This window comes from Trichosurus vulpecula, chromosome 2, assembly GCF_011100635.1.
Source record: "Trichosurus vulpecula isolate mTriVul1 chromosome 2, mTriVul1.pri, whole genome shotgun sequence".
Classification (NCBI taxonomy): Eukaryota; Metazoa; Chordata; class Mammalia; order Diprotodontia; family Phalangeridae; genus Trichosurus; species Trichosurus vulpecula.
Window position 1 is genome coordinate 371,125,299 of NC_050574.1, and position 24,672 is coordinate 371,149,970.

The following is a 24,672-nucleotide window of genomic DNA, read 5'->3' on the forward strand; positions in this document are numbered from 1 at the left end:
TTTCAATAGCCTCCTAATGGGTCTCCACCCCCTTCCCTCTCTAAACCATCACCCACGCAGCGGCCAAAATAGAGTTTCTAACCACGACACCCCTCTTCCTAAGTAGCTCCAGTGACTTTACGATAAAAATATAGACTCTTCTGTTTAGCATTTAAAGCCCTTCACACTTTATTGCCGATAGGCTGATGACACATAACTCTCTCCTGTGCTCTAAGGCTCCAACCAAACTGATCTCCCTGATGTTCCCAGTTCCATGACATTCCATCAGACAGATGCAAGTCTTTGCAGAAGCTGTCCTTCCATGCTTAGAATGTTCTCCCTACTCACCTGGTCTTTTGGAACCCCAGGTCTCACTCACCTATTCTTCTATGTTATAGAAATGCTTGATTTATTTTTTAAGTTCAGAATCAAATAATTTTTTTTTAAAAAAGCCTTTCCCAGTTCCCCTAGTTTTAAATGCCTTCCTTTCCCCAAACTGCTACATATTTATTTTATATACATGCCATACCTACTTTCTATGAATATGTTGTATACCTTAAGTAGAAGTGTAAGCTCTCTGAAGGAAGGCACTATCTCCCTTTTGTCTTCATACCTCCAAATCCCATGATAGTATATAGATTATTGACTGATAGAAAAGTCAGCGTCTTGATTCATCTCCACCCAACTTCTCTACAATGACGTAGAAACCTCTTCACCCAGGAAGCTCATTCCACCCTGGACTACTCACGCTGTAAGTACCTTCACACTGTAAGTACCCACCCCTGAGGTCCCTTCCTCTGTTTGGCTGGTTTTAAGGAGGAAGCCGAGGTCAACCCTCTCTTCATTTCTCCCCAGGCTACACTGTTGACCTATTTCCAAAGGACTTTATCGTGCCCCTCACTGGGCACCTTCCCCCATTCCTGCTCTTCTCTCTCCAGTGTTGTCTTCCCTCACTACAAAGTAAGCTTGTTGGAGACAGAGACTGCGTCTTTCTGCTGGTATTTCTACTCCCAGGGCTTAGCCCAGGGTCTAGCATGTGGTAAGCACTTAATAAATGCTTGTGGATTTGACTACTCAAGTAAATAAATCATCAGTGGTATGTATAACTCATCTCAGCACCTCTCTCCCAACATGAAATAGAATTCTAGATTTACTATAAAACCTTACCTGAAAATCTTGTTGGCCTTAGGTTATGGTCTTCAAATTTCCTCTCTTTCAGCCACTTCCTAAGTTCTATAAATTCTGATTTGTGGCTCTCACTCACTAAAAAGGACAGGAAAAAAGTAACAAAAATTACTACGTAATCAAATGATACAGTTTTTAAGAAAAGGCCTGGAGGGGTGTCCAGGAAGGGTATGAGGGATATTAAAATACATGTAAAACATACTCCTCATTTTCAACAAGTCCACAGTCTAGATGGAGGAAATAAGGCTGATTCATAAAACAAATACAGAACAGTTAAGTGCTAAACTGTGATCCATAATAAAAACTTTAAGAACTCAGAGGAAGAAGAGATCAAAGTTTAGCTGCATTTTTTTTTCAAATAAGACCCATATTTACACTATGAAGAGAACTAAAATGTACAGTTTCAGTACCGTGGCAACACTGCATGGTGAATAGAAGCCCAGCCTCGCAGACAAGAACACTGTGTCCAATTATCCCTTCTGATATAAAATGGCTGCCTGATCCTGGGTAAATTACTTAAAATAGTCACTCTTAGTACCTCAAGAAATCTCTAAGACTATAAAAATCTATCTGTGTTGACAGAGGGAGTTTCCTCACTGGGAGTTCTCTATATAAATGAGCTCAGAAATCCAAACAAAAAAACTTAAACTTAGCTCTGAAGAATGAACAACATTTTATAATTAGTGGGAAAAAAGGGAAGACCTTCTAAGCTGTGGGAAATGGCAACACACAAGTGGAAATGAAGACAACCCATGCAGGTAACAAAAAAAAAAATACATCGGCTTGCCTAGAGCTGAGTTTGTATATTGAGAAGCAATGGGGTAACACTGAGAAGGAAGGAGAAAAGCAGTGTGGGGGATATATAAAAACAAATTTGTAAAATAACCCATATCACAAACTTTTGGGGTTTTTTTTGTGCTTCTTACATTTAAATATTCAGTTTAACTAACCGGGGCAATCCCATTAAAGGATTTTTATCCTTGAATGGCTGGGGCCTAGCACTTAAGATTTCATGAAGGTCACTGGTTCTGGCTGCTCTAAGGTCTTCTACAAGCCTGATATTAACTGTTTTACCAACTGGGCAAATTATATCATTTGTTGTTGCTGTTCAGTTGTATCTGACTCTTCGTTAGAGAAGGGATTATTACTTTCTTATATTAATAACCAATTACCGAATTAGGATTAAAGGGTTTTCCACTTCCTTAACCAGAAATCAACCATTGTAGGAAATCTTGGAAAAAACTTACCCAAGCAGGCTGAGAGAATTGGTGAATTCCCGTTCATTGTGTTTGGTCAGACAGGTCTGGGATAGAAGTGGATTTCCTCTTTGATACTGATATGTATATTGATGCATATTGCTGCATATATATTGATAAGTCTCTTTGGCCAAGACTTGGGTGATCCAAGCCACCTACCCTCAGGACCATCATTAGAACATGTCCACATCTCATATAGATAGACACACACACACACACACGTATGTATGAATATATGTATGTAATGTGTATATGTATGTATATATTATGTATATGTATACACACACACACACACATATATATATATACATGTACATACGATATAGACAGATATATATTTTTTTCATTTTCTCACTAATTGTTAACCAATTAGAATTGATTGCCAACCTCAGAAATAGCCACACTTCCAAGGGCATATAAATATTAAGCCGGTGCCATGAGGGGTCTTTAGTATTCAAGAAGTGTCACTGACCTTCATAAAATGCTAGCATTATTAATAAAATGATTAATTGCCCATAAAACTCTGTCTCTCAAACTTTTTTTTGTGGACCGCACCCCGCCCATGTGGGGTTTTCTTGACCAACTAAGTGTTGCCATGACCTTCAAGAAGACTATAAAAACTTAACTCCACAATGACCCAGTGAAGCCACTGCATCACACCAATCCAAAACTGAATGCACCTCCAAAGATCTTAACACTAAGAGTAAGATGTTGTTGGAACAAATTCTACCCCTTAAAGGCTAGGCTTGGTTAGTTGTTGTCTTTCATTCTCAAAGAGACCAAAATAGCATAACTATATTGGGGTAAAAGGGGTTAAAAGGTAATGAATGAAACATCAAGGCTTAATTGATCAAAGGGACTTTTGGTATAGCTTTCCCCAGCACCTAAGTACAAAAACTTTGTTGGGAGGCTTTTCAGGATTGACACAGATTTCTGAACAGCTCACCACTACAGCATGTACACAGGCAGGAAAGCTGCATCTAATTAAATCAATATGGCATCTGTGCTAATATCCTCTCCATGCTACTGTCAAATAAATGCTCTTTTGTCAACTGCTAGATGGTCTACGAGTGCCTCATCTCATTCCAATACCGAACCTAAACAACCAAACAAGCCTGAATCAGGCTTGGTCCAGACTCGCATCTCACACCCACCAGGTCCAAGAGAGAACTCATTATCTTTTACCCTACATTATCTTTTACCCCTCTCCAACTTCTATTCTCCGCACAGCACTGGTAGCTCCCTACTGTCTACAGGATAAAAAACAGACTCCTTGATTGGCATTTAAAGCCCTTTGCTCCAGACCTTTCACATCCCTCCCCTCATATACCCTATATTCTAGCCAAACTGCCCTTCTTGTTGTCCCCAGAACATGGGGTTCTCTCTCTTCCACCTGCGGGCCTTTGCACTCGCCTTCCCCCATGCCAGGTACTTTCTCCCTCCTCAAAATCTACCTCTTAGAATCCCTAACTTCTTTCAAAGCTCAGCACAGGTACTCCCCAATATATTAACCTTTCCTGCTACCCCAGTTGTTGGTGCTCTCACTTCAACAAACTAAATTACTTTATTTCACTTATCTGCGTATATGTATCCTTCAACAGAATATGAATTCAGGGAAAGGACATACCAGTATCCCTAGTCTTTCAAAGAACATAAAAGCTATCAGAAAAAAAAAATTCTTTCAAGATGCACTCAAACATTTTCCATAAATAGCTTTTATACTCATACAGAGTCTGTTTTACCACAGAAGTCAAACACTTCATTTATATCACTGAGAATTAAAATTGTACCTTTACTCAACTCTGAGGTTCCAAATGATTTTCTTCTTCTCTGTCTGCTTGTTCTTCCTCTTCCTTTCTTCTTCATGATGTGGATATAACTTCCATTAGCTGCCTCATCTAGGAAAAGAAGTTTTATTTTCCCATCCTATGGAGCAAAACACCTTTGTACTGAGAAGGGAATCCTATTAACAGTTCTTAAAGCTATATGATAAAACTTTTAGGTTGCACCTAGTTAGAGCAATATCCTCTCCATGCTCTGTCAAGTAATCCTTTTGTTAACTACTAGATGGTCTCTAAGTGCCTGATTTCATTCCAATACCAAAACTAAAATAGTAAATGGTGAGGCATAAGTGAAGCATCCCCTGGAATATCATCTCAAATTCAACACGTCCGAGAGAGTATTATCTTCTACCCTAAATCTGACCCCTGTTCCTGACTTACCCTCTCCAATCCATGCACCAGATGGCAACAGCAATGGTAGCTCCCTACGGACTCCTGTATGGAAAACAAACTCCACAATCTGGCATTTTAAAGGGACTCTATGTAAAAGTTTTGGCTTTATTACGAGTCAGATCACAATAATAGCTAACATTTTAATAGCACCTACTGTGCGCCAAGCACTGTGCTAAGTGATTTAAATTATTATTTCATTGGGAGCTAAGCGCTCTTATTATCCTAATTTTACAGATAAAGAAATTGAATAGGGTCACATAGCTAGTATGTAGGTAAGGCCAAATTTGAATTCAGGTCTTCCTGACTACAGGCCCAGTTACTTTTGTTGTTTGTCCTTCATTTTGGAAGAGGACCAATGACATCACAAGGCAATGTCTTGACCCCCTCGTCTGAACTGGATTTAAGTGAGGCAGAGTGGCCCAACGTCATCAGTCTCACTCTCTCTTCCAGAGCCACTGAAGTCCAGCGGCAGGACAAAAGTCAAGAAGCAGGATGCTGTGGATGACCTTGGCATCTTAGATGTCTGACCAAGTGTCTGCTTTGTGGCCACTGGAACAAATTGTCCTATCTGCCCATTTTTCTGGGGGAAGTCTTCACATACTTGGGGAAGATATCCCCCAACTCACCTACCGGTTTGAGGCCCATAGGTTACCCTCAACCTGGGTTAGCCCGTCTGCCGAAACAGTTTACTGGGGTATGACTGCTGTGAGTGCTACAGCTTCTTGGAACCACAGGTGAGAGTGGAGTGCCAGGTGGACACCAAAGCTGGATGGGCAGACCTGAAAAGCGCTTGGCAAGAAAGGTCCAGTACTATCTATCATGCCACCTAGCTGCCCAAGTGATGTTTGCTCTGTAGAGGTTTTATGTGATTTTATGATATAACTATATATAACTTTATATATATTATATATATAAATTATATATGTATAAAGTTTTATATATATTACACATATATCTACATATAAAATTATAATGTGCTGTTAGGTGTGTACCCCAAAGAGATCAAAGAGAAAAGGGACCCATACATATAAAATATTTATAGCAGTTCTGGTGGTAGCAAAGAATTGAAAACTGAGGAGGTTTGGGGAATGGCTAAAAAAAGTTAATGGCATATGTAAGTTATGAAATGCTATTGTGCTGTAAGAAATGATGAAGGGGATGATTTCAGGAGAACCTAGGAAGCTTTGTATGAACTGGTGAAAAGTGAAGTGAGAAAGAATGATTTGTATAATAACAACACTGTAAAGATAAACAACTTTGAAAGACTTAGGAACTCTGATCAACACAATAACCAACCACAGTTCCAAAGGACTCATGATGAGACACACCATACCTATAACCCCCTCCAGTTAGAGATGTGGCATACTCAGAAGGTAGATTTAAGCATTATTTGTTCTTTTTTGGACATGGATAATGTGAGAATCTGTTTTGCTGGACTACGTATATTTGTAAGGATTAGTTTTTTTTGCCTTCTAAATAGGGGAGCCTGTAGAGCAGGGAGGAAAAGAATTCAGAACTGAAAATAAAACTAAAATTTTAAATTACATATAAATATTTTTAAAAACAACTATATACGATATGGATGAGGTGTTACCAAATTTAGATATGAGACACCACGTCCTTTTGAACTCATGCTTGGCTGTCTCACATTTCATCTTTACTAAAAGTTAAACATTCTATCAGTGAAAAAGGAGAATTCCATCTTCAAGAGAAAACTATTTTCCGGTTGTTATAATTTTCTATGTTGAAAGCCCTTTTAAAGGGAGGAAGGGAAGTTTTATTACCTGCGTATCTATTTTTTAAAGTTAAATTCATAATTAATTATTTTTCTTTAAATATTATTTCGTAGTGAGGAGGAAGAAGAGGAGGAAGAGCAGCAGCAGCAAGCACTTATGTGCCAGTACATTATCTCCTTTTATCTTGACAGCAAATCTGGAACCTGGGTGTTATTTCTATTCCCACTTTACAGCTGAAGAAAGGGAGGCACAGGGAGACTAGGAGACTTGAACAAGGTCACACTGCTGGTAAGTGCCTGAGGCTTAACTTGAACTCTTCTTTCCACTGGGCCTAGCTGCCTCTGTAGAATGGTCAGTGGTGGTTTCTGAGATCCTGGAACCTCACAGAATTAAGATAGCCTTTGCAAAAGGGTAAGGAGGGTGGGAAAGATAAGAAGTATGTCAGATAAAAAAAAAACATGCATACTATACGCTCTGCAGCACTTTGGTCTTCAGGAGACTGGCTGTTTTTTATAGACTTTGTTACTAAAAGTATGAAGAAACAAACATACCAGAAGAGAGCTTCCTAAAGAGCTAATTTAAGTAGGGATGCCCGGCATGGAAGCCAGTTAAATGGATTTCCCAAGATCTCATCACTAGTTACTGGCAACGGGATTTAAAACTGTCTCCTGGCTCATAACCCTCTTCGTTTTCCAGTCTACTATCAAATCGCCTCAATAAATATTTGCAGAATAAATAAACGGTGGTGTGAAGAGTTTGTAAGACTCACATTCATGAGTTCACATCTGACCTCAGATACCAGATGTGTGACCTTTAAGTGGCAAGTCACTTAACCCTGTCTGCCTCCGTTTCTCCAGCTGTAAAATGGGCTGGAGAAGGAAATGGTAAACCACTCCAGTATCTCTGCCAAGAAATGCCCAAATGGGGCCCACTACTGGAGTTGGGCACTACTGGAAACGACTGAGCAACAACAGACATTTATGATAAATTTCTTTTACACAGGCTAATTTTGTAAAAAAAATCCAACCAGAAACGCTGCTCAGCTAAATTTCTATTGAGAAATAATAAATATTTTAAGTGACATGTCTGCTAAGAACTTTGCACTGATTGCTTTAACTCAAAGTCCACGGAAGTTCCTGGACGTGTACTTACCAAAGCACCGCAAACACGTGAAACTTTCAACACTCTCGGCAAACGGTCCCCAAACTACAAGAGAGCCGTCAAAAAAGAAGAGACTCCCGGGGGCCGTAGGTTAGGTAACTCCGGGTCGAAAGACCCCATTTTACCTCTCCCAAACCTGGCGCTGAAGCCTAATCCTTACGGCCCAAAGAGTCCTGCTCTCTTTCCCCGGGGAGCAGAAACATCCGGGTCCTCTCCTCCAAGAGCTGCACCAGGGACACACGTGGCCCCTCTCCCTGGGACTCCTTCCAAGGGCTCCCAGACCCCACGCGTCTGGAGGGGGAACCAGGAAGGGCGCGAGGGGAGGAGAGGGAGAAGGAAGACGAGTGGGGAAGAACGGGAGGAGGGGGGCTGCCAGCAGCCAATGGAGAGGAGGAGGAGGGAAAAGGAAGGAGGAGGGAGGACGCTGCAAGAGGAAGACCCGCTAGCAGGCAAAGGAGAAGAAGAGGAGGGAAAAGGAAGGAGGAGGACGCTGCTAGGGGAAGATCTGCTAGCAGGTAATGCACAGAAGGAAGGAAGGAGGAGCGGAGGGAGAGCCAGCAAGCCCAGCCCCTCCGAGCTCCAGGAACCAGAAAATCTAGCGCGACAGCCGGGCCTCTAGACTGCATAAAGCAATCCGGGAAAGCTCGGTTCGACCCCAAACTACCTGGAGCCCCCTGCCACTGGATCCCCTTAGAATTTCGGGTTTCCTCATTTCTACAATAGAAATCCCTTCTTTCTCCCCAACCAGAGAACTCCAGCCTCGCTCTACGTCCTACCCACCCCTTCCCACAGCGTAGGTTCCGTTTTGGAGATGGGTGTGGTCGATGCTCGGTAAATCCAGACTGCTTCAGTCTGGAGAAGAGCTTGGCTTCAGTGTCCTCTGCTATTAAATGGGGGTCATGATAATAGCAGCTCCCAGAATTGTTATAAAGATCAGATGAGAGAATTTTTTTTCACGTGCTTAGCACAGTGCCTGGTGCATAGTAAGTACCATGTAAATGTTTTATTCCTTTCCCTTCCTTCTTCCCTACCCGGAGTACCTATGTCTCAAAATTGTCCCCTCGCATTGCATCTTTTGGTAGGCCAAAGTGTGGATACGCTCACTCTCCTGTTCCTGAGCTTTCTTGTCCTCCATAAAACATTATGGAAGTTGCACGGAGGACCTCCTGCTGCCTATCAATGACTCCAGACCTAGTAAGTCCACAAGGTCCAGCCAAGGCTAGATGTGTCCATCTCGAGATCATGGCTCAGTCACCTGTGCTCAGGGGAAGAAACATGGAATAGAAAAGGCAACCACGGCTTTGGCAACCAGACCTGGGCTCATCTAGATGGGCACATAATCTCTTTGCCATTGGTACAGAATAAATACCTACCACCACCACCACCTACTCCCCAGGAAGGCACACATTATGAAGAGAATTAAAAGAGAGTCGCTTCCTCTCAATATCACAAGGATACCAACAAAGCACTCTGGTTATCCAGTCATTCTTCAACCTTGCTGTAGGAATAGCCCATTTCCTCTTCATATATTACAATTCCTTGATGCTCTCTGGAAATTAAATGGCAGAACTATTTATAAAAATGTTGCAGGCTCTTTATATGCATCACGTGCTTCTTTTTTTAGCACTACGTGCAATTTTTTTCCTACCTCAAAAGAAATGCTTAAAACACAAAAATGATATTTATCTTAATTTTTCAGAGGCAGTGCTGTTCCATCATATAGCAATACTGGTAAAATGTTCTTTTTTAATAGATTGGTTTTCCATTTGGGGAAGCTAGCAAAGAGATCTGTAATTTCCCAAAAGCAACCTTGCCTGTGCACCTCCTCCTTTTCGGCTCCCAGTTCATCTGTACTGCCTGTACTACATATAACTACTGTTAGACAAATTCTATAGGGTGTATGGGGCGTTAGGGGACCCCAGACATGGGAAGACTTTGGAATGGGGGATGAGAACAATTTGTTCCAACCGTAATGAAGGTGACTGAAGCAGGTGCTATGGAGCACAGATCTTAGACGTCTAGGATGACCTGGTCATCCACTGCATCCCAGGCCATCTGTAGTAGCGCAACGTTTGTCTTGCCATTTGACTTTGATGACTGGAAGAGACAGTGAAGCTGACTGCTTTCTCACTTAAATATAATTCATATGCATCACCCCCTCAGGGCAGCTAGGTGGCGCAGTGAGTAGAGCACCAGCCCTGGAGTCAGGAGGCCTCAGATACTTGACACACTTACTAGCTGTGTGACCTTGGGCAAGTCACTTAACCCCAATTGCCCTGCCCTCCCCTTCAAAAAAAGAAAAAAATCACCCCCTTAAGTCGTTGGTCCTCTTCCAAAATGAAAGACAAAGAACAAAAACAACATGGGGTATCTAAAGAAATGCATCCTGAAATCTTGGCAACAGTTTTTAACTCTTGGTTCTTTCCTGTGTAGATGAACAGGACAAACTCTTTTGAATGATTACAGATCTCTTCCAGAACACTCTGTAACTTCCTTGAACTAATTATCCTTTCTGGGTTTCCCTTTAATGCCGCATGGTTTTTCTCTACTACAAATCAACATTTTCTGACATTTCCCCCACTAATTCTTTGGAACTTGGGGACTATCTTGGACAGTTTCCAAGTATACGACTCCCTGCTCTGCCACCACACTTGTGTGCATTGAACTAAGACTTTTAGCGGTTCGTTGGGGGAATTTGGGGGTATTTAGGAGAAGCAAATTAGGGGAAAACAAATATTTATGAGCTAAATAATTATCCGAGAGTACAACAGAGGGAGACAAAAGATAATGCAACAACCCTCTTAAAGACTAGTGGTTTGGTTTTTGAGTTTTGTTTTCCCCTCCACCTGGAATTTAGGAAACGTGAGACTCTCAGGCTGGTCTCACTTATACGAGAGAGGCAGACAGGTGGGACAAGGGATGAGAGAACCTGGGAAGTTACTTATTCACCCTCAACCTTCCAACGAGGGAGGGAGGAGCTGCGCCTGCGCACCAGCTTTATGACCCCCGGCTGCCCCAAATTGCTGCTCCAGCGTCTCTGCACGCTCTTACATGCAGCCTCCCTTCTGTGGCTTGCATCCGCAGACCAGCCTCTGCTCGGTGTCTTGGACTTCCTGCCCTCCACCGCAACGAGTCATGTCTTCCCGCAGCCGAGTGGCCGTGGTGACCGGGAGTAACAAGGGGATCGGCTTCGCCATCGTGCGCGATCTGTGCAAGAAATTCTCCGGGGACGTGATTCTCACCGCCAGGAACCCGACCCTGGGCCAGGAGGCTGTGAACAAGCTGAAGGAGGAGGGACTGAACCCTCTTTTCCACCAGCTGGACATCACTGACCTGCAGAGCATCCGGACCCTGCGGGAATTTCTCCAGGAGCGGTACGGGGGTCTGGATGTGCTGGTCAACAATGCTGGAATAGCCTTCAAAGGTAGGAGACGGGAGAATGTGTAATGTGTGTGTGATGAAAGTCACTAAAAGTGGTTGTGCTGATTGTAAAATACAGAACTCCTCACTCCGAGCAAAAAGGTCTTTGGAGTGAGTGACCTTAGGATAGCTACAGGTTATTAAAGCATTCTGTTGTTCAGTCGTATCCGACTCTTCGAAAACGCGTGCACCGTGCTGCCCCTGGGGTTCTCTTTGCAAAAATGCTGGCGTGGTTTGCCCTTTCCTGGAGAAGCAGTGGATTAAGGCAAACAGAGGTTGAGTAGGTCACGCAGCTAGTAAATGTCGGGGACCGAATTTGAACTTTATACTTTATACTTCCGGGTACTCCTGTTTAGGTAATCACAAATTGCATTTCCATATATGCTTCCTCTGAAAAGTTTAAGCCTCTACCGAGACTTTCACACCTGGTTATGTAGTGCACCAACTACTCTGGGCGTTTTAGTGAATTTTTCTTCTTTCCTTCAAGTCTTAGAGCACACGGCTGTGGCGTCTGCAAGATTCAGGTTCACCCTTAGCTTCCGACACTACCTGTGCGACCTCGGGCAAATCTCCTAACCTCTGGTTGCCTCAGGTTGCTTAACTAATATGGGTATAATAAAAGCACCTGCCTGGAGGGGTCGTTGTGAGAGTGAAAGGAGATAACATTTGTAAAGTATCTGTCCTATAGTAGGAGCTATATAAATGCTCACCTCCCCCCTCCTCCCTTTAAAATGATGTGAATTTCTTTGCTTTAGAAATAAAAACCTTGTTTGATTACTGTTTAACTTACTCTTCATTTTCTTCCCTTTCTTCCTCTCCCTCTCTTTTTTTAAAATTTAGTTCATGATACCACACCTTTTCCTATTCAAGCTGAGGTGACGCTGAAAACCAACTTTTTTGGCACCCGAGCTGCGTCTGCAGAGTTGTTGCCTCTGATAAAACCGCAAGGTAAATTCAGTATCCGGAAAACAGGCACTAATCTTGTTTATGCAAGGAGGAAGGATCTAGAATTATGAAACATTTAGGATTAAACAAAAGATAGGAGTTCTGGCTCCAATTCCAACAATGTTGCCTTGTCTGACTATCCCAGTTTTTCTGGGCCTTCATTCTAACAGTTGTAAAGAAGAAGCAATTAGATTTCATAATTCCTAATGCCCCTCTTTACACTGTTTGTAGGATGCATATTTCATAATTCAGGGACATTGGAAAACGTTTGGCCACATTATATATGTCAGATCAAATATGACTAAGCAAAAAAAAGGGGGGGAGGGGGAAATACCTCTGTGTCAAGATTCCTCTCCCAACAGAATACAGACAATTCAGGAATAGTTTTTTCCCCTCATAGAGAGCTGAAAAATCATTTATTCCAAAAGGAGACAAATTTAATTTTAAATTCTTTGGAAAATACACCTCCAACATTTTCAGAGGAAGCTTTTTTTCTGAATGAGATCTTCCAGTTGGTTAATGAAACTGTAGTCATCTATCCTACCACCAGAATCTTAAATACATCACTTATTTTTTATGTAGTGAATTTGCGAAACCTATCTTCTTGGGAAAGCCAGTCTTAGATTACCAAGACAAAAGAGAATAATATTTGTCATTAAAATCACACTCCTCATCAGAAGAACCCACTCACGTTTCTTATATTAGGCATATACTTTAGCTAAAGTAAGCATATGGTTTGATAAAGAGCAATTAAAAAAAAAGTATGTAACAGGAAAAAAATCCTGATCGTTAGAATAAGGCAACCATTGAAGTATTGTGTGAATGTTTTAAGGTTGCTGGCCTCCTTTCAGATGAGTTAAGGCAGTCTTTGGAATAAGAAATGCTTTAACATCTTGAAGATTTATCTTTACTTGGATGATAGGGCATTGTACAGATTATCTTCTTCCTGGAGGCCAGTGATATTTGAGATAATCAGAGAGTTTCATTTTCTAATTTTCCAGAGAGAGAGCCAAATAGTCAGAATAGCTGTAGGCCAAAAGCTATAGTAGCAAACTGCACAGGTTGCCAGGGGTGTATGGGGAATGCTGCAGCCAGCTTGAACCTAAGCTGATTGTTAAATTTCTCTCATAAACATTTACACCTCAGAAGTCAGCAAACATTACAAATCAGAGCTTGATTTATTGTGGATTTTCTAGACTTTAGAAGGTGAGGGAGAAAATGTTAATAATGTAGATAGACCTCAGAATATGTCCTGTGTACATCCCACACAAAATGCCCCATAACACAACATTGAAGTGATCCCTTCCCTATTCCTAGACCCTTTTATAGCTGCTATATCACGCTGCTAATTCACTTAGTAAACTTGTTATCTGTTAAAACTCCAGATTTTGTCAGAACAACTGTTATGTAAAAATGCCTCCCCAATCATGAATTTCATCTTAATAGATTCAGCCCAGCACCCTAGCCTGCCATCAGCCTTCTCTTGGGTGTCTGTTGCCCATTAGTTGTTTCTGTTCTGTCATTTCCATTGCAAAAAGTCATTCCCTTATGTAATATAGACAGAAACTAAATAAACGTTCTATTTTGTCACTTATGTTTCTAAGCGAAGGGCTCATCCCTTCCTTGATCTTCCTTTTTCTTACAGTTGAGCTAGAAAAAACAGTTCATTCTCAGCTTCCCTTACCCAGTTCTGGCTCATTCTGAGCTTTAAGCTTTGATGATGCTGCTTTTGTAAGATTATGGTACACTCTTAACAGTCACCTTCTGTACATTTCTTGTCAAAATCTAATTTGATTACTGAGTTCCCTGTGCATTCGCATTGGTCTTTTAAGAGGAATCTCATTTTTTCCTACTCATTAGAATTATGTCCCTATTGTGTCTTCAGAATTTCATTCACTTGTACCTTACCTTCCAGCTCCCAATTTCCTTATCTATATTAAAAGTCTTATAAAAATGTCACATTGATTCTTACCATCTTTCGTATAAATTATTGCACTCTCGGGTTCTTTCCAAGTACTTGAAATAAGTATTTGCGTGATTTATATTATCTGTATGTTTTTGTTAAAAACTTGTTAAGCATTTCCTAGCAAGAGCTTACTGAGTATAGAGATACCTGTTTAAATTGAGTCATTTTTTACATCAACAAAACTAAACTAGATGAAGAAAGCTAACTCTTTTTTAAAACCCATAAGTGAAAAAGATGAAAAGTGTTGTGATCGGTTGAACTACTAATCATGGCTCCAGGAAGACTGTCAAGAGGCCATGGACTATGGGTACAGAAGAAGACATTTATCCCAGACACAACCTGATACAACATAAGTAAGGGGAAGGCTTTTATTTGAGGAGGGGAGTATTGTAGAGATACAGGGATAGTGATTCAAAAAAAAAAAAAAAATAAGAAGAAAGCAAAAAAAAAAACTAATGAGAAAAAAATGAAAGTGAGCAGAAGAAATTTCAGAAGTGGCTGAAGAAAAGAAAGGCACTGTTGGTAATACCATATTCAATTTCATATATATTTTATGAAGAAACAAATTCTACATAAATAGATTTTTTTTGTTACGTACGCAATCCTTTTATGCCCTCAGCACTTGAAAATGGTGACAATTAATGACTGTAGGTTCATAATAAAAATATATATAATTTTGAATATAGCATTCATAAATTTTCCACAGTATCCCACTGTGATGCCTTACCATGCTGTAGAAGTGGCCCTGGGTTCCTCAGGCTATACCAGCAGAGTGTAAGCTCTATAGGCTTCTGCCTTGCTGAGAAGTCTTTGAATATGGCCCTAGCACGAGACTGAATCTGTTTTCACAGGACCAAACTAGCTCAATATAGTGAGGCACTTCACCTATACGTTATGCACCTGGCAACTAAATTTTTTTACCCCACACAACCCATGTAAGAAAACACAATTAAAAAATGGTCTGAGAGCCTTCCAGTTCTGCGGTGATGGTGGTAGATTGGGGTTAAGGAAATAGAGTGCTAAAAGTCATAGTTTTTAGACTATACATAAACTTGGATTTGACCACATATATTCTAAATGTGAGATACGTGTCTTAACAACTAATTACTAGAGGAGTTAAATCATATCAATTTTGATATTCTTTCTATATTAAACCCGAAGAAGTAAGTTGTAATGCAGTGGAAGGGGGACAGACTGGTGCTGGAGACAAAAGAGTTGGCAAAATGAGCTTTTTATCGTGGGCCCAAAGGTAGCCAAAAAAATATTGTGTTGTATTACTAATGCTAAACATTCACAAAAAAGACCGCCATGAAAATAATTGCAGCTAATACAACAAAATTAGTTGTTGAGGATGAAGTAGTAGAAAAATTCATGAAGAACTTGATGCGATCCACCAAATTAAGTCATCACATACTCAGATACTTAGTGAATTCAAAGCAAAGGTGGACAAAGGCGAGGATGGTCAAAAATTGATAGGAAGTAATGGTTTACAGAGAAGGACTGACAAAAGCCAAAGACTTGTAGATTACACAGAGGCCTTGTACCTTTGTAAGCCAGATATGGTAGTTGATGTGTGGGAATTACCCCTGAATTAGATATCTGAATATAGTCAGATCATCAACTTACCAGAATTAAAATCAGAATTTGTACGCTAATAATAATAATGAGAAATACATTGTGTAGAATTGAACCAGATTTTTCCTAAACAAGTGACAGTCTAAAATGAGAAATAGACATGAGAAATTCTATTAACTTCAAGTAAAATCATTTTATCTAACTAGGTGCTTAACCAGTGTCAATTAGTTGACACAACAAGGAGATGAAAAGAGCTGAGAAACTCCTTAACCGACAGACATGTGATATGTTATACAAGCAAATGACTGTCAAAGACCACGCTGACTTAGAATATAAGCTCATTTATAAATTCATTTGAGGAAGGCTACAGAATAATTATGAGTCCTGTCATCTCCTGAAGCAGAAGAGTGTAAAAACAGTTTATAGAAAGCTTGGTAAGAGATCCAACTAAGAAAAGTCATCCCAAGGTCATTTAAGAGTGAAAAGAATACAATGAACAACTTACAAAAATTATAACAAACTTTGTCTTTCTGGCATGGTTGGTCAGACTAAACTCTTTTGAGTGGTCATAGATCTGCTTCAGGACACTTGGAAATGTTTTAAGGCAATCAGCACAATGTCATCTACAGAAATATCAAGAGACTCTAAACAACTTGGCCGCGGTGCTGATCATGATCACCATAGGAGATCTCGTCCTTTTTATTCCTCACCTAACTTCTGAAACAGTTGAATCACGCATCCATTTGATACAAATTGGTAGCAGACCTGTGATCTCATCGATTTGGGTATGACTTCCAGCATCATAGATCGCGATCCAGCTATGTCTTCTCATTTTGTGTGTTTCTTGTTGGTTACAACATTTAACAAAGTTAAATGCCTTTATTTTCTTCCTGAAATACAAAGAATAACATTAAAAAAAAAATAAAGACTTCAAGGCTACAACCAAGGGACTATTATGGCACCTCCATAGATTGGTTCAGAGGCTAAGTTTTCTTCCTGTAGAAAATCCTAGCCAAACCATGGAAAGGCAATTGTGAAAGCTGCATGATTTGGCTGGAATTCTCTACAGGGGGAATAATTTAGCCTCTGAACCACCAGTTCTACCAGGGCTTCATACTCCACTAGTGGGAAGCCCCTAGGTATCAGTAAATGTTTTTTTATTTTTTTTTTCAGGGGGAGGGCAGGGCAATTGGGGTGAAGTGATTTGCCCAAGGTCACACAGCTAGTAAGTGTGTCAAGTGTCTGAGGTCAGATATGAACTCAGGTCCTCCTGACTCCAGCCACCTAGCTGCCCTTATCGGTAAATGTTTTTAAAGGCCATCATAAGGACTTTCTGGGGAGTACCTTCTCTTATTTCTACTCAATATCATCTATTTTTAGACATGTGACAACTGTCAATCAAGAGTATCATTTTTGCTTATTGCCATTTTAAAGATATATACAATACAAAGATATCTGCAAGGGGCTAAGGCCTATGAGGTAGTTGGATGGATTTCATGATCGTATAATCAGTTTGACTGAAAATTTCCTCTTACTGTATCAGAAGACTGTTTAATTAAACATTGATCAAATATTGATAGGTTCAATTCTTCCGTGAAATATTGCCATCTATGTGCATATACTCAAATTTAGCACTGTACCTGGCACATAGGAAGCACTTTATGTATTTTTTCATTCATTTATACTTCCTTTGCAAATGTGTTGTCAAACAAATCATAGTTCCCCATCCTACCAAAATAAAGAGTTGCATCCTCAACTGTTAAAAATGTACGTGCCTCTCACAACGTCATGAAAATTAATGACAATATAAACTCTGAATTCTTTCAAAGAATAGTTTGTAAGAACAATATGCTAAAGGATGTCTCTATATGTTTTATTGCAGGTAGAGTGGTGAATGTGTCTAGCATGGTGAGTGTACATTCTCTTCAAAAATGCAGCCCAGAACTTCAGCAGAAGTTTCGAAGTGACACAATCACAGAGGAAGAGTTGGTGGGGCTCATGAATAAGTTTGTGGAAGATACAAAGAAGGGAGTGCATAAGGAGGAAGGTTGGCCTAACACTGCTTATGGAGTGTCCAAGATTGGAGTCACTGTCTTGTCGAGAATCCATGCCAGGCAACTGAATGAGCAGAGGAAAGGTGATAACATTCTTCTGAATGCCTGCTGCCCAGGATGGGTGAGAACTGATATGGCAGGACCCAAGGCTACCAAAAGTATAGAGGAAGGAGCTGAAACCCCAGTTTATGTGGCTCTTTTACCCCCAGGTGTTACAGAACCTCATGGCCAGTTTGTATCAGAGAAAAAGGTTGAAAAATGGTAAACTTAATTTGTGAATCCATTCTAGTAATACCTGAGTGGTATACATCTTGAATATGATTTAAAAGTGCATTTAGAAAGAAATAAAAATTAAAGCACATTTTGTACCTTTACTAATTGTCACAGCTAATTCCTTTAAGGTGTTCATTTTGAGTTGCCTACTAATTATATGAGAGATTTTGTAATGACTAAATATTTGCAATGTCGGAAAAGCATGCAAAATTCCTATTGTCTAAATGGAATAAAAAGTTTTCTGAAAACTACCAATAAATCATTAATTAGTTAATCTGAATTTTTAGTCATTCACAGCCAAGTTTTACATGCAGAATCTGCTTCATCACAGAAATAGGTAATGCGTGTAGGGGCTGAGTTTTGGTTGGAGTTTCTGAAGAATGCGACAGTGAGCCAAGCTGGTAAGTCTCTGATGCAGTGTTGTCGGAGGGAGCCTTTGGCTGCTATGCTTCCTACCCTCGGGTACAGTGGCATTGGGTGTCCCGTTACTATCTCGTAGGGACTGAGCTTATGGGAACCAAATGGTCTAGACCTAAGGCTTAACAGAGCTAAAGGAAGGGCTTTGGGCCAGGGGATACCTAGCTCCTCGGAGAATTTAGTAAGGGAGCTTTTAGGTATCTCATTATCTCTTTCAACCATTCCTGATGACTGGGGGTGATAGGCACGCTGAAAGTGCTGAGTAATTTTCCAGGGTGACAGTGGCTTAGCTAATGAAGCTGCTGTGAAATGGATACCTCTATTGCTCTGTATTTCTTTAGAAACCCCCTGCAATGGAATGATCTTTTCTAAGGATTTTTGCTGCCCCAGAGGCTGTGGCAACACAACAGTGGAAGACTTCCACCCACCAGGAAATCATACAGATCATAACCAAAGTATATTTGCATCCAAAGGCAGGTGGCAATTGAATAAAGTCGATCTGCCAGGCTTCAAAGGGGGCATCTGGGAGAGGAAACTGGCCACAAGCAGGCTTCAGAGGCTCAGATGCATTGTGCTTGGGGCAAGTGGGACACATCTCAGGCCCTGACAGTGGCTCTGTGAAAAATCTCCCACCAATATTTTCGAGCTAGCTCCCTAGCTTGTCCAGTCTCCAGTGGCTGAATGAATGAAGGTGTTCCATCCTGGGAAGGGATAAGTTCTTAGGGAGTACTATAAGTCCATTTTGGCCAACTCATAGTTCCATAGTTCATCAGATTTACATCCCTCCTTTTGAAGGTTTCTTCTTTTTTGATAAGCATTTTTTTCTAGGCATCTCTTCTTTTGTTAGACTAGGAGTCTTAGGCCTCCAAAGTGAGATGGGTATACTAAGGCCATGCTTATGGAGACTCATACCTTAGCAATTTGAGGAGTTAAAGCTTCAGGTTTAGCTGCTTGGTTAGCAAAGTCATTTCCACAGGCATGGATGTATCCTGGAATTTTAATTACCGCTACAGTTTGGGGAAGCAGTGAAGAGTCTAATAGATGGGAAGCTTGTTTCTGATTATTAATGGGCTGACCTGAGGAGGTTAGGAAGTCCCGATATTTCCATCGCATCCCAAAGTCTTGTTCCAAAGTCTCATCGTCACTTTCAGTCTCAGGTGGGTAGATGGCAGGATTGAATGAATGTGCTTACACCAACTACATTCCCTCCTTTCTCAGAGGTGAATAAATCAGATGGGTCTCTGATACCCAGTATCAGTAACATCTGAAGACCACAAGCTGGAAGGAACTTAGTCAAGAGCTAGATGGTTAGGAGTTAAGGGAGGTTTCAGGGATGAAGGACACAAGGAAGTAGTCCCTCCTGGGTCAAGTGCAATAGTGGCCTGTAGTTTTTGGAGCAGATCACATCCTAGTGAGTGACTGGGGGGCCTCAGGGACCAGAACAAAAGGGTGAAAAGCTCTGATTTCTCCAAGAAAAATGGAGAGTGGTTCTGAGATACTGGCTACAGTGGTCTTATTAGCAGTATCTATACCTGAGATACTCTCTTCATTCCATGGGAGGGCAGTGGGGAAGGCAGAGGGGTTTAAAACTGAGAGTGTGGCACTGGGGTCAACTAGAGCAGACACTTTTTGCCCCTATATGAGCAAGGAAACATCTCTAACAGGAGGCATGGGAATAACGGGCATGGCCTGTACGTTCCCCTCCTTTTGCCAGCCCTCCCCGGAGCCTAGTCATGCTGAGTGATTAGAATTGCAGGGAGGGTCTCTCAAGGCTTCTTGGGGTGCTTTCTGGCACCAACTCTTAGTCTCCCCTTTCCTGACTGAGACTACCATGAGTTGATACAGATCTGGATACCCGGGTCTATATGAACACAGGGTGAGTCAGGACACCTCAGCTAAGCCTATGGGATCCTCCCTGGAGCTGGGACACTCCCTGGCAACAGCCTGGAGTCCTTCATGCTGCCAGGGCTTGCAACCACAGGTCCTGATCAAGCCACTCTCCTCAGGGCTTTTTCCTGCTAGAACTCTGGCTTGCACTTTGAAAGGGAGCATAGAAACTGGGAAACTGGTGGAGTCATTGATTCTAGTTCAGACTTGAGCTCTCTTTACTCTGCCTCTGAGTACCATTTATTATAGCTGTCCCACTCAAGAGGCTGAGTTTCCTTATTCATCAGTTTTGGCCTTAAATATTCTAATTTGCTCTTATTAAAACTGCCCCCAATGAAGCCAGCAATGTTTAGGGTCATCGCTAGTCAAATCAACCCAATCCTGACAATATGAGGGACAGTCAAGGCCATATTTCTTACACGCTTGAATGAGAACTGCTGTATCTCCTCCCCTCCCCCCCATGCCTTGACAACACATCTGTCCCATTTTAAAGGTGTATGCCCAAAGATAATAATACCACTTGACTAACAAGTATACGTAATACATAGATACACTGCAAGGGAATATAACAACACAAATACACAAAACACAAGTACACAAATACAAATATTCCACACTGTGCTAGAAATTCATTTGAATTACAGAAATAATAAAAGGGAAAACCTCAGGCCATAGCTGGCCCTTCATTATGAGAGAAAAGCTGCACGCAAAGCCAAATCCATGTGCCACAAAACAACACAACACAGGCCTTACCAAAGTGATCTGGATCAAAAAAAAAAAGGGCCCTGGAGCATTCTTCACAATGAAAAGCCTGGCTTGATCAGAGGCTGGGGCAGGTAATGGAGCCAGAGTCAGGGGTGTTCAACTTGTCAGTGAAGTGAGCTGGGACTTCTGGAAGAAAAATCCAGCAGCACCTTTCCCTTCTCCCCCTACCGAAGAGCTCAAGGCTTCACCCTACATACACTCCTTAAAAACTTCTGACACCAATTAATGTGAGCAGGATTTTTACTGAACCAGTCTCTAACCTGAGAATGCTCAGAGCCACCCAAAGGAGGCGTAGAGACTGGAGTGCCAGTCATCGAGTAGTTAAATCAATTTCAGAGTGACAAATGTTCTCTTAGTTCAAGTAAAAGTACGGGTTATATACTTAAATAGCATTGTCAGAGTTTTGATCAGTTCAAACTGCATTATGAGCTCTGACTCCTGAGCCAGAGAGGCGGCTCTTGGGAAACTGGAATTATTAGTATATTCATTACACATATATAAACTAATATGAAAATTATAATTCCTTTCTCACATCCTATTATTGACTCCAGAATAATTTCAGTGGGATTGTTTTTTTTTTTTTTTTCCAGGAGGCCTTCCTCTGATTTTGTATGGGGAATAGGTCCTTTGAAATTTTGCTTAAGGTTGGTATTGTGAGATTAACAACTTTTGCTGCCCTGAAGTCAAAAGACACAGGTAATGCTTTCTTCAACTTGGGACCTGAAGCAGCAAGAAATATTTGCCGAGCATCAAGAATACCGGGGAACAGCTAAAATGTTATCTACTTCTTTAGAGTTAGAAGAAAGAAGGGTTTTTAGTTTGGTGGGGGTGAGGGAAAAAGGGAGAAGGGAGACTTCTAGATGTGAATAGAACAAGATAGCAAGATAGGTGCTATGAGCCAGTGAAAAAATGTTTAGCCACAATGTTCCCAGCCCCAGGATGCATGTATGGCTCAAGAAACTGGGCATTGCTCCCCACAAACCCCATCTCAGCCTCTTGTTGGATGCCTTTAAGAGTCAAACTCCCTACATCCTTGCCCCTCCTTCCTCACTCCTTATCAGGCAACATAGAATCATTTTATTAGTCTCCATTTCACTAATGCCAACTATTTCTCTCCCGACGATGGGGCAGGAGCCTATTGGTGCCAGCCAATTCTTGGTCTAAAATGGCAGAAATCTGAACCCTAAGGGACTACAGGTCCCTTCTGACCGGAGGTACACAGTTGCACATCCAGAAGCCACTCTACAATGTGCTTCCCTCAGTCTGGAGCAATGGGGGCTGAACACTGAAGCGCTGTGCTGCTCTTCATCTGAACCTTCTTACCCTATAGGAGCTTCAATTAAAAGACAGCCTGGGCAACTTGGTGACACAATGGATAGAGGGCTGGACTTGCAGTCAGGAAGACCTGAGTTCAAATCTTGCTTCAGACACTCACTAGATAGGTGATTCTTCATAATTCATTTAACTTCAACTGTTTCCTCATCTTAAAATGGGGATAATTGCAGCCTCTACCCTACAGAATTATTGTGAGGATCAAATGAGATAATGTTTGTAAAGCACTTTACAAGCCTGAGAGTACTATGTAATGCTCTATAGGTTTACCTGCTAGATTTCTTTTTTTTTTCTCTTCCCTACTTATATATTCTATCATTTTTAAAAGTCATGCCTTAAACTCAAACCACTCTGGTTCTCACTGATTAGCCAACAATAAGTCCCAGCCCATGCCTCATTTGGTCATTGTTTGAGCTCAGATGCTTCAGAGTGAGTATAAATAGTAATTGTTTCTGTTTTGGCCAGAAACCCTAAGCCTTTTCCCCTCTCAGACTGATTTCTTTTTAAAACTAGGTAAAAGAGCCCATTTTTGGTCTCATTTCTTACCTAGCCTTAATCACTGAATGAGCATTGTCTCAGACAACCTGAGACTTGGGAAAGACCTTAGCTTAAAAAGGCCAAGGTCTCCCATCTCCAGTCATCCTGAATTGTATCTTGTCACTGGACCCAGGTGGCTCTGGAGGAGAAAAGTGAGGCCGGTGACTAAACATCTCTGCCTCACTTAAATCCAATTCACTTGCAAGTCAAGACATCACCTTCCTGATGTCATTTAACCTCTTCTAGAATGAAGGACAAATAAATATATGAATGCTAGTTATATTTATAAAACTATAAACCCAATTCTTTTTTGTTTTCATAGTGCTTTATATTTATTATCTTATTTGGTCCTTATAAGGAGAGGTAGGTACTACCTCTCTGAGATGTTAAGTGATTTGCCCAAAGGCAGTCACCCTGTAAGCTCTGTTTAGAGCTGGCACTCATTATGACTCCAAATATAATGTTCTTCCTACTATGTTAATGGGCTACACCTCAACACACCCCTCCCCACTACACACAGACCTCAACTTGCATTTGTCCTGGCTAGTGGGTGGATAAGGAACTAGGGTCAAATGTTTTCTGTAAGTCTGCACTCCTAAAACTGTAGCTCACAAATCTGCAGTAGACACAATTAGCCAGTAGCTCAACACAAAGGCATTTATTAATTTAGGCACAAAAGTTTATTCCATTATTAAGTTAGGTACAAAACATCCCCTCCAGATACCTGGAACAAGCTCTCCCACAGCATCAGTAGGATAATGGACACACTTGTACTGAGAACACTCTTTCAAAGCAACATATGCTTGAGATGCTGCAGTGCTAATATCCCAATGTTTTTCTCTGTATTCTCACACTGCTCCCCACTTGTCAGTGTCTCTTCAGGGCAGGTCAGTTAGCAGGACATCCTGCGATTGCTCCTCTATAGTTTGACTCCCCGCTACGGTAGATAACTACCTCTTTTGACTGCTGCTAGGGACAACACCCCTTGGAGCTGTCTCCACTGACTGCCTCTTAAACTCCATGGGCCTGCTCCCTGCTGGGTGCAGGGTCTCCTACTAGGCAAGTAGTTCCACTGTAAGCACCTTGGCTAAAGTGTTTCATCATCTGCTCTCAGGGGCCAAGATTGGTTATGAAAATTAATCAGAGTTTGTGTGACTTTCAAATCTTGTTTTCATTTACATTTTTGTAGTCATTGTCTGTATAAGTCTTATTCTAAAGGGACACAGACCAGTTTTTTTCTGTCTGTATTTAATATATGTGTGTGTGTGTATATGTATATGTGTGTACATGTATGTATAGTGTTCCAGTTCTTTGCTGCCTCATAAATACATTCAACATATATCACTATATTTAATATGATAAATAATACATCAAAATAAAAATCCATTGACATAATATTTACTATAACATACTAATAATAAATGTGCAATGTGTGTCTGCCTGTGTATGTGTTTTTAAGTGGTAGCAAAGAATCAAAGGCAAATGCATGTCTGTGGATCAGGTTTCTTTAAGTCCTTCACAATTTTGCCCCAGGCTGTATTTTCAGACTGATTCCACATTTCTCTGGCCACATCAGCCCTCTTCCTGGCCTTTCATGATACTGCATGTATGTGACATCTTGCCGAATGGGACGTTCAATGTCCCACCTCCACATCTTTCCCCCAGCATGATCCCATGCCTACAATGGTCTTCTTCCTTCCGTGTACTTTGGCAGCTTCTAAATCCCTTCAAGGCTCTGCTCAAGACACCTCTTTCAGGAGGCTTTTCTTGATTCCCCCAGTTGCTAGTACCCCTTTCCTGCCACTTCCCAAATAAATCTGTGAACATCTTCTATTCCCCCAGGAGAATGTGTCCTTCCTGAGGGCCAGGATATCTTACTTTTATATTTGTACTTTCAGCACTAAACATAGAGATTGGAGCATAACAAATAATAAATACTTCCTGAAGGGG

At 41.1% G+C, this 24,672-nt stretch overlaps 2 protein-coding genes across 2 annotated transcripts in view; one reads left to right on the forward strand and one right to left on the reverse strand.

Moving 5' to 3' along the window:
- SETD4 (SET domain containing 4) overlaps window positions 1–7,704 on the reverse strand; it is a 39,196-nt gene extending 31,492 nt beyond the window's left edge. Inside the window, exons 1-3 of the mRNA XM_036745461.1 lie at window positions 7,543–7,704; window positions 4,211–4,318; window positions 1,147–1,242 (exon numbers count right to left, since the gene is read on the reverse strand). Of these exons, the coding sequence (XP_036601356.1) occupies window positions 1,147–1,242; window positions 4,211–4,286 (172 nt within the window). The 5' untranslated portion in view covers window positions 4,287–4,318; window positions 7,543–7,704. The remainder of the gene's footprint in view (window positions 1–1,146; window positions 1,243–4,210; window positions 4,319–7,542) is intronic.
- A 2,840-nt stretch (window positions 7,705–10,544) lies between these two features.
- Window positions 10,545–18,058, forward strand: LOC118840102 (carbonyl reductase [NADPH] 1-like). Its single transcript, XM_036747608.1, has 3 exons — window positions 10,545–10,975; window positions 11,812–11,919; window positions 17,340–18,058. Exons 1-3 carry the CDS (start codon window positions 10,603–10,605, stop codon window positions 17,774–17,776), a joined length of 918 nt encoding a protein of 305 aa, XP_036603503.1. The 5' UTR covers window positions 10,545–10,602; the 3' UTR covers window positions 17,777–18,058.
- Window positions 18,059–24,672: the final 6,614 nt, after the last annotated feature.